Source organism: Hippopotamus amphibius, chromosome 4 (genome assembly GCF_030028045.1).
Source record: "Hippopotamus amphibius kiboko isolate mHipAmp2 chromosome 4, mHipAmp2.hap2, whole genome shotgun sequence".
NCBI lineage: Eukaryota > Metazoa > Chordata > Mammalia > Artiodactyla > Hippopotamidae > Hippopotamus > Hippopotamus amphibius.
In genome coordinates, this window is record NC_080189.1 from 37825416 (window position 1) to 37838074 (window position 12659).

Sequence of the window (12659 nt, forward strand, 5' to 3'; positions counted from 1 at the left end):
TTGTGGCCCAGCATGTGATCAATCCTGGATAATGTTGCATGTGCATTTGAGAAGAATTTGTATACTGCTGCTTTTGGATGAAGTGCTCTATAAATATCTATGCAATCCATCTAGTCTAATGTGTTATTTAAGGCTTGTGTTTCCTTATTGATTTTCTGTGTGGATGGTCTGTCCATTGGTGAAAGTGGCGTGTTAAAGTCCCCCACTATTACTGTGTTACTATCGATTTCTCCTTTTATAGCTGTTAGCATTTGCCTTATCTATTGAGGGCTCCTAAGTTGGGTGCATATATACGAGGGTGAGTCAAAAATTATCTGCACACTGACTGTAGAATTTACAGAAGTTTTAATGTAACCAGAGTGTGGATAATTTTTGACTCACCCTTGTATTTACAATTGTTACATCTTCTTGGACTGATCCCTGGATCATTATGTAGTGTTGTTCTTTGTCTCTTGTAAAAGTCTTTATTTTAAAGTCTATTTTGTCTGATATGAGTATTGGTACTGCAGCTTTCTTTGATTTCCATTTGCATGGAATACCTTTTCCCATCCTTTCACTTTCAGTCTGTATGTGTCCTTACATTTGATGTGGGTCTCTTGTAGGCAGCATATATCTGTGTCTTACTTTTGTGTCCATTCAGCCAGTCTGTATCTTTTGGTTGGAGCATTTAATTCACTTACATTTAAGGTAATTATCAATATGTTTGTTTTTTGGAGTTTTTTTTTGTTTTTTTGTTTGTTTTTTGGCTGCGTTGGGTCTTCGTTGCTGTGCATGGGTTTTCTCTAGTTGTGGTGAGTGGGGACTACTCTTCATTGCAGTGCATGGGCTTCTCAGTGTGGTGGCTTCTCTTGTTGTGGAACATGGGCCCTAGAGCACACAGGCTTCAGTAGTTGCAGCATGCAGGCTCAGTATTTGTGGCACTTGGGCCCTAGAGCACATGGGCTTCAGTAGTTGCAGCACATGGGCTCAGTAGTTGTGGCTCATGGGCTCTAGAGTGCAGGCTCAGTAGTTGTGGTGCGTGGGCTTAGTTGCTCTGCAGCATGTGGGATCTTCCCAGACCAGGGATCGAACCAGTGTCCCCTGCATTGGCAGTCAGATTCTTAACCACTGTGCCACCAGAAAAGTCCAGGTGGTATGTTCTTATTGCCGTTTTGGCTTTGTTTTTGAAGGTCTTTTTTTCTTCCCTTCCTCTTTTTTTCTCTTCTCTTTTGACTTGATGTCTATCTTTAGTATTGTGTTTGGATTGCTTTTTATTTTGTGTGTGTGTATCTACTGCAGATGGTTTGTTGTTCCCATGAGGTTTTGATATAGCAGTCTATATATGTACAAGATTGTTTTGATTTGCTGGTCTCTTAACTTCCAGTGTATTTCCAATATACTACATTTGTACTCTCCTCACAATTGCTGGGTTTGATATCATATTTGTGTGTGTGTCATTTTCCTACCTTTGTTTTATGTTTGCCTTTACCAGTGAGCTTTCCCACTCAAAATTTTCTTGATTCTAGTCACCTTTTCTGCCTAGAGAAGTTCCTTCAGGATTTGTTGTAAATTTGGTTTGGTGGTGCTGAATTCTCTTAGCTTTTGCTTGTCTGTAAAGCTTTTGATTTCTCCGTTTAATCTAACTGAGAGCCTTGCTGCATAGAGTATTCTTAGTTGTAGTTTTTACCCTTTCATCACTTTAAACATATCCTGCCACTCCCTTCTGGCCTGCAGAGTTTCTGCTGAAAAATGAGCTAACAACCTTATGGGGATTCCCTTTTATATTATTTGTCGCTTTTCCCTTATTGCTTTAAGTATTTTTTTTTTTTTTTTTTGTCTTTAATTTTTGTCAGTTTGAGTACTATGTGTCTCATGTGTTCCTCCTTGGGTTTATCCTGTATGGGACTCTCTGCACTTCCTGGATTTGAGTGTTTCTTTTGTCATGTTAGAGAAGTTTTTGGCTATAATCTCTTCAAATATTTTCCTAGGCCCTCTCTCTCTCTCTTCTCCTTCTGGGACCCCTATAATGCAAATATTGGTGTGATTAATATTGTCCCAGAGGTCTATATAGACTGTCTTAATTTTTTTAAAATTTATTTATTTATAGGCTCTGTTGGGTCTTTATTGCTGCATGTGGGCTTTCTCTAGTTGTGTCAAGTGGGGGCTACTCTTCATTGTGGTGCGCAGGCTTCTCATTGTGGTGCACAGGCTTCTCATTGTGGTGGCTTCTCTTGTTGCAGAGCACGGGCTCTAGGCATGCAGGCTCAGTAGTTGTGGTGCACAGGCTTAGTTGCTCCGCAGCATGTGGGATCTTCCCAGACCAGTGCTCGAACCCATGTCCCCTGCATTGGCAGGCAGATTAAGTACTGTGCCACCAGGGAAGCCCCCTCATTTCTTTTCATTCTTTTTACTTCTGTTCTGTGGCAGTGATTTCCACCATTCTGTCTTCCAGCTCACTTATTCATTCTTAATTATTTCTGCTGTTGATTTCTTTTAGTGTATTTTTCATTCTAGTTATTGTATTGTTCATCTCTGTTCTTTAAATCTTCTAGTTTCTTGTTAAACATGTTTTGTATCTTGATCTGTGCCTCCATTCTTTTTATATCTCCGATCATCTTTACTATCATTACTTTAAACTCTTTTTCTGGTAGATTGCCTATCACCTCTTCATTTTGTTGTTCTTGTGGGTTTTTAATTTTCTTCTTTTGTCTGGAATATATTTCTCTGCCTTCTCATTTTGTTTAGTTTTCTGTGTTTACGGTCTCATTTCTTCTGGCTGCAGGGTCATAGCTCCTCTTGCTTCTGGTGTCTGTCCCCTGGTAGGTGAGGTTGGTCTTGTGGCTTGGGCAAGTGTCCTTGTGGGAGGGACTGATGCCTGCCCACTGGTGGGTGGAACTAGATCTTGTCCTGCTGGGCAGGACTGTGTCAAGGGGTATGTTTAGTGGTGGCTGTGAGCTCAGTACAGCTTTAGGCACCCTGTCTGCTGATAGGTGGGGCTGTGTTTCTATCCTGCTGGTTGTTTGGCCTGAGACATTCCAGCACTGGAGCCTGTAGGCTCTTGGGTAGGACTACGTCTTGATGCCAAACTGGTGACCTCTGGGAGAGTCATGCCAATTAGTATTCTCTGGGGCATCTGCTACCAGTATTCTTGCTCCTCCCCCCACCCCATTGAACCACAGCTGACCCCCACCTCCCCAGGAGATCTTCCAAGACTCATAGCTAGGTCCAGCCCAGGCTTCTATGGAGTTACTACTTTGTGCTGGGTCCCAGTGTACGTGAAACCTTGTGTGCACCCTCCAAGAGTGGAATCTCTGTTTTCCCCATTCCCCTGGAGCTCCTGCTGGCCTTCAAGCCAAATGCTCTGGGGCTTCCTCCTCTTGATGCCAGACCCTCAGGCTGGGGAGTCTGACATGGGGCTCAGGACTTTCACTCTTGTGAGAGAACCTCTGAAATATAATTATTTTCCAGTTTGTGGGTCATCCACCCAGTGGGTATGGGATTTGATTATGCCACAAAAGCGCCCCTTCTATCATCTTGTGGATTTTTCTTTGAATGTAAAATATCTTCCTTGGTAGGTTCCAGGTGGTTTTTTTGTTTGTTTTTTGTCGATGGTTCTTCAGCAGTTAGTTGTGAGTTTGGTGTTTTCATGAGAGGGAGCTGAGCTCAAGTCCTTCTGCTCCACCATCTTTTTTGGATTCGAGGGGCTGCTTTTAGTTCGGATGCTTGCTGTCTTTCCTCAGCGTGTGCTGGCCATTACCCCTTGATATGGGTAATGAAGGTTCAGTGGGTTCAGCAGCCCTTGTGCACCCACTGGACAGCAGGGGCAGGGCTTGGCATCTGCTTGGGAGTCTCCTATGGGTGGCTGCTCTCTGTGCATTCCTGGAATAACAAGGACAGCCTGCTTTTAGGTCTCGTAGCAGTGGTCTGTGCCCTCCCTGTGGAGCCCAGGATGGCAGCAACGACTTGCACCTGCCCCTGGAGCTCCTGTGAGTGGTGTCCAGTTGCCTGGGAGCACTCCCAGGGAAAGGAGCTCTTATGGTGGTCCCACGCCTCTCCCCTATGCCCCCCAACAATGGTGCCTTGCCTCTGTGGTAGGCCCTGGTTTCTTCTGAGTACCCTCTTTGTTGCCACAGTCCAGTCTCTTCAGGCTGTCTCCACACAGCCAACCCTGATCCCCTCCCTGGGTCTGACCCCTGAAGCCTGTGCTTCAGCACCTAGCTCTCACCCTCACCAACCAGTGAGCATCTTAGGCGGGAGGCACAGGGTGGCAGTGCTAACCTTCTGTGCAGGTTACTGTCCATTTTGCCTTCCGCAAACCTGCTGTTGTGCTTTCCTCCTAGGCTCCAAAGCTCCCTTCCATCCAGGCTGGTCTCCCTGCCAGCAAGGGGACTCCCCAGGGTGTGGGAACCTTTCCTTATTCACAGCTCCCTCCCTGGGGTGCAGGCCCCATCCCAATTTCTTTTTCCTTTTGTCCTACCCTGTTACTTGGTGGTTTTCTTGCCCTTTGGGAAGTCTGAGGTCTTCTGCCAGTGGTCAGTAGATGTTTTGTGTGAATCATTCCACTTGTAGATGTGTTTTTAAAGTTTTTTTTGGGGGGGGGCGGGGAAGGTGACCTCCCTGTCCTACTCCTCCACCTTGATCTCCCCACCAAGAGTTATTTTATATAAATGGCTGACATAATTTAAATGTGCAGTCCTCTCTCAGTATCCACAGTGGATTGGTTCCAGTACCCCCTGTGAATACCAAAATTTGCTCAAGTCCCTTATATTTATCATGTAGTACAGTTGGCCATATGTATCTAAAAGTTCCCCATTCGCTTTTATGTGAATAAGGGTTTAATTGATCAAAGCATTTTCTATTATAATGGAGCAACATATGCAATAGAAGGTATAGAAATTGAAAAGAAAGTAATGAAATTATCTATATTTGTAGATAAGATGATTACCTGTTAAACCTAAGAGTTAACTGAAAAAACAATTGAAGTTGCTGTAGTAATAGTCAGAATTGTTGCATCTTTTAAGTTGTAAGCTATGTCATAAAAGGGGGATTTTGCTCACTGATACAGTTATCATTAACCCAACCAGAATGAAAACAATGTAAATTCCCTTTGACATACATAAGTTGTATAAGAAGAAATGCTGTTTATAGTAGAAATATATATTTTAATATGTACATTACATCTTTTAATGAATTTGCCTCCTGACATTGTATCCTGTTAGCAATCTAACCTGGATTAAATGGTCAAACCTGGATTAAGATATGTAGACAGTTAATATCCCCAGCATCCTGGAGGAAACAAAAATCCTCTTGGAGAAGGTATAATTATCCTAGGTCTGACATTAGTCATGTAATAACTTTTTTGCATACAGTGTTCAGCTCATAAATATAACCAGATACACACACACACACACACACACACACACTCTCACGTGGCATCAAGAGCAAGAAACAGCAGAACCAACATACAATAGGCAGACCAAAAAAGTCTTGAGATACTGGAATTATCAAACACAGGAAGTGATCATACTTAGCAAGTTGAAAAAAAAGCAAAGATAGTACATAATGGTAGGAAGTTGGAAACTATAAAAAAGTGACAAGGCAGATTTGAAAAAGAATTAGACAAGTTTTAGAATCAGAAAATAAAATACTTGAAATTCACTCAATGTGCAAATTTAACACATTAGACAAACGAGAAATTTAACACATTAGTGAACTGGAAAATACAGTTCAGAAGAAGCTATGAAAGAAAGTGCTCGAAGAGGAAAAATAGAGAAAATACAGAAGAAAAGGAGAAGACTCATAGAGGATACAGAGAGATCTCATCTGTGTTTTACCAGCATCCCAGAAAGAAAGGAGGAAATGTAAGCAAAAGGAAATATTTGAAAGGGTAGACAGATAGGCCAGTGGAACGTAAGAGTATAAAAGTAGATATCAGAATACTTGATGTATGACAAAGGTGGCACAATAATGTGGGATGGTTGAGATTTTCAGTAATTGGTAATTAGACAATTGGGTATTCACATAAAAAACTTAATTTGGACTGTTGTTATAAAAATCAGCTGTATTTGGATTGTAGACCTAAACGCAAAGTGCAAAACAGCAAAGCCTTTAGAGGATAATGTAAAATACCTTCTTGACCTCTAGGTGGGTGGAGAAGATTTAACAAGACAAAACATGACTACATTACACTTAAGAACTTATGTTAAGCAAAAAACAGCACTAACAGAGTGACAGAGATGGAAAGGTATTTGCAATACAACCAACTAAAGAGTTCTATCTAAAATATATTGAGAGCAAAACAAAACTGTAAATCAACAGCAGAAAGGCAGCCCTGTGGCAAAATACTTCACCAAAGATGAAAACTAAATGATCAAAGGTATTTAACAAAATTAATAATCAGAGAACTCATTACTTATTCTGGTTTATCGTAGGGGAAAATTTTTTTTTTCCCCCCTGTAGGGGAAAATTAAAAGGAATCTAAATACAACAAATCAGCTAATTAAAATTTCATAAATATGATAGTAATGCCATTTGGTGTTTACAAATGATTTAGAATTCTATTAATGGGCTTTAACATATTAACAAGTTCGCAGATATATAATTATATCATCTCACTTGGATAAAACCTAAGTGTGAATATTTATATATATTGCATGAAGTCAGCATATTTTTAAAAGTTAGCTGTATATGGATGATGGTACTCAGAATGATTTCTAATCATATCTTTTTACTTATTTGTATTTTCTGTTTCTGAATTGAGCATGTACTGTATTATTTATGTAATCAGTAACACAGAATGTACCAAAAATAAGGCATTATATCCATTTTTCCATTATGGGAGTCGTTTATTTTTTTATTAAAATTCTGATCCAGCAAACCACTTCTTAGTGTTGGAAAACCATTCATGCACGTAGACACATGACTGTGTAATATGTGCAGTAGCAACACAAAGAAAGTGGAATATTATCCATATTGTAAAAATATAGGTGAGTACTGAGTGACTCATCCTTTCATTTTCTTTTCATTTACATGGGTCCTTTGAATTTTTTTTGCTTCTTTTAATTGCAAATACTACCTAAATCTTGCCTTCTCTTAATAATTTCTTCTGCCTCCCTTTTTCCATTCTGTTTTTAGGCTGCCTAAGTTTTTTTAATATATATATTATATGTATTTACAGTTTTGAATTTATAGACTCAAAATTTTCAAAGGAAAAGTTTATTATAAGTTTAAGAAAGGAATTCATTTTGATAGCTTTAAGGATCTTACATTTTAAGATTTTCTCTTAATTTCTGGACTTTTTATAGGGGGATAAAAGCCCTCTCTAAAGTACCTTTTCTGATAAAGTAAATGAGTGTGTTATTTGAAAAATGATTTAGAGCATGTGGGTTTTAACAGGAAAGGATTTGTTTTCTGGCTTTTTTCTGTCATATCAAGGGTGGTTATATTTTTGTTTTGTTTTTTGTTTGAGTAGGATATTATTTGACATCCCATCATAAAAATACAGTGTTCTGTATTTGTTTTGCCATGACTTCATGACTGAGGAGGAGCTTAGAGATAAATTTCGGGTTCATTGCTCATCCATGTATACTTACTTGTCGCTTTCAACTTATAATGGTTTCTAGGTTATTAATTATCTTTTTTATCCTTTTTGGAAGTAGGGACAAAAAAATGAATGAATAGGTGCATTTATGTAAATATATATGCCTGTGCACATAAGTTCAGTCACACACACTATGTAAACATGCTATTTAAAATTTTTTTTAGCCAACAAATGGAATCTTCTTGAGCATGTTTCTAATTGTTTTGCCATTGGAATCTATGGCTCATGGTCTCTTCCATGAATTGGGTAACTGTTTAGGAGGAACATCTGTTGGATATGCTATTGTGATTCCCACCAACTTCTGCAGGTACAGTAACCTAGTATAATTAGTAATAGCTACTTGACACTTAATATTTTGTTAATATTTGTATAAGATGATAGCTCATTTTTTCAAACCTATAATATTCTCAAAATATAATACTCTTGCTTTTTTTTTTTCATTTATCCCAAATGTTTAAAATCCTTTATCTACTCTGAGTAATAAAGTCATCTTCAGGGTTCAGTTAAAATTTTATTTTTGATTTGATTAGCTTATATTAGCTAAAAATCATAAAATATGAATGGATTTACTAAGTAAAATTCCTACCCTTTCTTTAGAGAGGGATATCTTGTTTAAGAAAATGTGAAACATGGTGAAGTATAATAGAATGAATGTACACTGGACCTGAGCATCCTGAATTCTAGTTCTGTGTTACTTTAGGCAAATCATAACTTCTCTGAATCTCAATGTCTTTATCTAAAATGCAAACAATACCATTCTGCCCATATCAGAGGAATGTTATGAAGAGCTAATAAAAATGTAAAAACACTACTAGAAAGTGTCATACAAATACCAGGAATTCAGAAACATTGGCAGTAGAGTTAAATATTTGATTGCAGTTTTATTTGAAAATAATTTTGAACCCAAATGTGTGACAAATCTGTTTCAATCTGTAAATATTGCCAAATTTTAGTTTTTCGTTTGTAGTTAAGTACCTTTGAAATAGAAAAAAAATAGTTCCTTGTCATTAATGAATTTTTGATGACCAAGTAATCATCATACTTTCCTGGGGTGAGGGAGGACTTGAAATAAAGTTTTTATCTGATTTCAAATATTTGACATAAAAATACAAAGTAGACTCTTTGTAGTAAATGTTTTCCTCCATATTAAAGACTTGATATATAAGTTGAAGATTCTCACAAGAAGTAAAAGAAATACATTTAGAAGGATCCCATAAAGTAAGATGGGACAACTCTGCAGGAAGAATATGCGGAAATAGTAATTTGCACAGTTAGATTTTTATTCTGTTGTAATTTTTGATTATGCATTGTTTATTCTTTTGCTGTTTTGTGGCTGTTAAATGATACAGATAGGGGACAAAATGTTTTATTCTTTTAATGAAAACTTTTATAGAATTATTAGAATATTATTGATAATAGATGAAGCAAATATAAAGTTTTCAAAATTCCTACTAGAAATCTCTTTTCTGGATAGGAGAGATGATTTTTTTCTCCCTCAATATTGATTCGATCGTGCTAGTTTTAACACTTGGTTTATCTTCTTTACTAAAGTACCATTTTACATTTTACGTGTATTCCAGGATCAGGTCTAAGTCTTCAATTAGTGTTCAATAGTATATAAGGCAGTGGACCTAAATTGTAATAATTGTTTTAAAATGTCATTTATTAAAAGGTAATTTCTATCATTTGTGTAGCTTAAGTTAGTAAAACTTGAATGCAACTTTATAAAGACTTGTCTTTTTCAATACTGAAATTAAATATATAATTTAAAATATTGCTTTCATATTTTGTTAAAATTTTTTTCTCAAGAAAAAAGTACTTTCATTATTGTCCCCACCCAGGTGTTCTTGAAACATTTTGGGGGTATAATTAATACAGTCTTGCTTTTAAAAGTTTTCTTTAATAGCTGTCATTTGGTAAGAAGATATAAAGAATGAGGAGTAGTACTATCTACATTTGGAGATATTCTCCCAGCTTCTAGTTTTATTGTTTAATTGATAAGAAATTACTTTTTAGAAACTAGACTTTGATTTTCCAAGCTTAATTCTTAGCACTGTAGAAAATTTAGAAAAGATGGGTTTAAAAAAAAATCCTGCCATTTAGTTAGCAACTTATGGTTCTTAGATAATTTGTTATAAATTTGTAATAAATAGGAATGTAACATAGAATGAACACTTCATAAATACCAAAATGATCTTTTTTTCTCCTTCTTCAGTCCTGATGGTCAGCCAACACTTCTTCCACCAGAACATGTACAGGAGTTAAATTTGAGGTCTACTGGCATGCTCAACGCTATCCAAAGATTTTTTGCATATCACATGATTGAGACCTATGGATGTGACTATTCTACAAGTGGACTGTCTTTTGATAATCTACATTCCAAACTGAAAGCTTTCCTTGAACTTCGGACTGTGGATGGACCTAGACATGATACATATGTTTTGTATTACAGTGGGCACACCCATGGTACAGGAGAGTGGGCTCTTGCAGGTAAATCCACCCCTGGCAATTTCACTATTGTGAAGATACACCTATTGGTGGAAATCTGTCCTTCACACTGAAACACTCTTTCCAGAGTCTCAGTTTTCCACTTCAGTTTACCAAGTATACTTATGACTGTTTTGTTTGCCTTTTCTCTGGCATACTTCTTAAGCTTAATTTTAGTAATCTCTAAAAGTTTTGAAAATTATGTTTTGTGTTGATTGGAAGAAAAAAAATCTGACTGCTTGATCTGAGACTTACAATTAGTTTCCCTTTAAAGAATTATCAGAAGCTGATTAACTTATTTGACATACTTCTAAGTCTTTTAAGTGTTACAGGATGCTGATTTCAATAGTTCTTCACATACGCAATTTTATTTATGTTAGAAAGCTCACCATAATTTTAAGCAGTAAGTGATAAGATATAGGTGGGGTAGTGCTTAGGTCAGTGCTTGGTCTTAATTTGCCCAAACAGTGTTGTTTGAGGCAAATTACTCTGTTTCAGTTCTCATGAATCATCTGTAAATAAAGGGGTAATATTAAATCTCCTTGCCAAGGGAGAAATGAGATTTATATGTAAATTTGTTTATTGGTCTTCCCAACTAGAATAGATACCCTGTAAGTCAAAGGCTTTGTTTTATGAATTACTTGCTTAGTACCTGGAATAGAGACTGCATATAATAGGAGATCCTTAAGTAATAGATAGATTGGTGAAATCATTGAATGAATCATGAAAAAAAAAGGTAATTTTCTTATTTTATTTTTTAAATATTTGTTATTTATTGGCTGTGTTGGGTCTTCATTGCTGTGTGCAGGCTTTCTCTAGTTGTGGTGCAGTGGCTTCTCTTGTTGTGCAGCACTGGCTCTAGGCACACAGGCTTCAGTAGTTGTGGCATGTGGGCTCAGTAGTTGTGGCACACAGGCTTAGTTGCTCCTCGGCATGTGGGATCTTCCTGGACCAGGGATCAAACCCATGTTCCCTGCATTGGCAGGCGGATTCTTAACTACTGCACCACCAGGGAAGTCCATTATTTTCTTATTTTTGATTAGGAATAGTTCTTTTAGACTTAGTTATATCCTACTTTTTATCTATAAAATATTTTAGATGTTTTACACCATGAACACAAACAATAAAATAGTCATAAAATATAAGTAGAAAAAGATATTCAGATAAAACAAAAATATAAGCAGAGGTATTATGGAAGGATAGAGGTAGAGTGCCAGTACAAGCACTCCAGAAGAAAGGAAATAAACTCAGGGTTAAAGTAGACATGATTTCAAAGCATCATGGTCTCATTAATTTGATGCCAGATTGTTTCCCAGGGTTTTATTATAAATATTTTTGTAAGTTTTTGGTTTTGCAAATAAATATTGAATAACTCAAAGGCTGTCTAGAAGGAGTAAATGCAAACTAATACTTAGCACATTTGAAGCACAGCTACTATGTTTGGTACTTTATACACATTATTAGATTTGATATTCACTTAATTCTTTGAGGTAAATACTGTCACTTCTATCATCTTCATTTTTCAAAGGAAGAAATGAAAGCTGAAAGTGGTTACATAACTTTTCTATGGTCACACTGCTACAAAGTGATGGAATCAGGATTCAAGCGCAGACCTGCCTGACCCCGAGAATCTTTCCCTCACTGTACCATGTTGCTGCCAAGGTGAAAACCACAAAGGCAGAAAAATGGCACGTTCTGGTTCAGAAGATACTTCTGTTAGCATGGTTCACCCCACTTTCAAAATACTGTAATATAGAAGCTAGTCAGCATTAAAACTACTGCAGTATAATAGTTTATAAAATCATTTACTCAACCTGTAACTTTTTAATAACAGTATATAAAATAACTTTTTAATCTTTATGGCTGTTTCAAGTTCAGGTAAAGTATAGCATTCTGTGTACTTCAGAGCACAAGAGAAAAAGTTCTAGTCAGTTCAAAAATCTTTACAGAAATATATTTCAGGCCTAAAAGCAGGATTTGATTATTGAAAACTACTGCAATGCTTATAATAACCTCTTCCTAACCAAATGGGGATGGGGAGAGGCAAAATTTTGGTGGCTGTGTATATATTTTTACTTATTTTTAAGTTTTTTAAGAAAGTAATTTTAAAAGCTAGCATGTTGTATGTTCACATGAAGGATTTATTACTTAACAAACATTTCCCCAAAAGTTTGCATTTTCCTTAAGTCTTTTAAAATTTAACTCACATATTTTTTAAAAGATGGCTTTGGAAATAAATTCTAGATGTTCAGTTTACTGATATTTATATTAACGTTTTCATTTCTTAGGAGACATAGTAGACACCAAGATAAATAGCATAAATGTCTTAAATTTTCATTCACTGTAAATTAAGAATAATTTACGAAGACAGACTTTAAAATAGGGTTGTATTTTAGATAAATGTATAGCTGTTATATTCTGCAGTGTTATCTTTATAATAATTTTTGAAGTATATTATTAATAAGTTAACCATTATAGAATTCTTCTATTAGCCAAGAAGATTTGTTCCTGTATATGTAACTTTCTTTGTGAGAGACTTTATTGTAAAAGAAGGAAAAAAAAAAAATGGACAGGCCTTCCCTTTCCCAAGAAG

At 36.5% G+C, this 12659-nt stretch overlaps 1 protein-coding gene across 4 annotated transcripts in view; it reads left to right on the plus strand.

Moving 5' to 3' along the window:
- Nucleotides 1–12659, plus strand: part of TMEM168 (transmembrane protein 168) — a 49859-nt gene that overhangs the window by 29237 nt on the left and 7963 nt on the right. For 3 of the 4 annotated variants that reach the window (XM_057731575.1, XM_057731574.1, XM_057731573.1), the window contains 2 exons: nucleotides 7744–7886; nucleotides 9795–10069. In XM_057731575.1, the coding sequence (XP_057587558.1) occupies nucleotides 7744–7886; nucleotides 9795–10069 (418 nt within the window). Of the gene's footprint in view, nucleotides 1–4498; nucleotides 5841–7743; nucleotides 7887–9794; nucleotides 10070–12659 lie in introns of those variants that run through there. The other variant, XM_057731576.1, reaches the window with a different exon arrangement.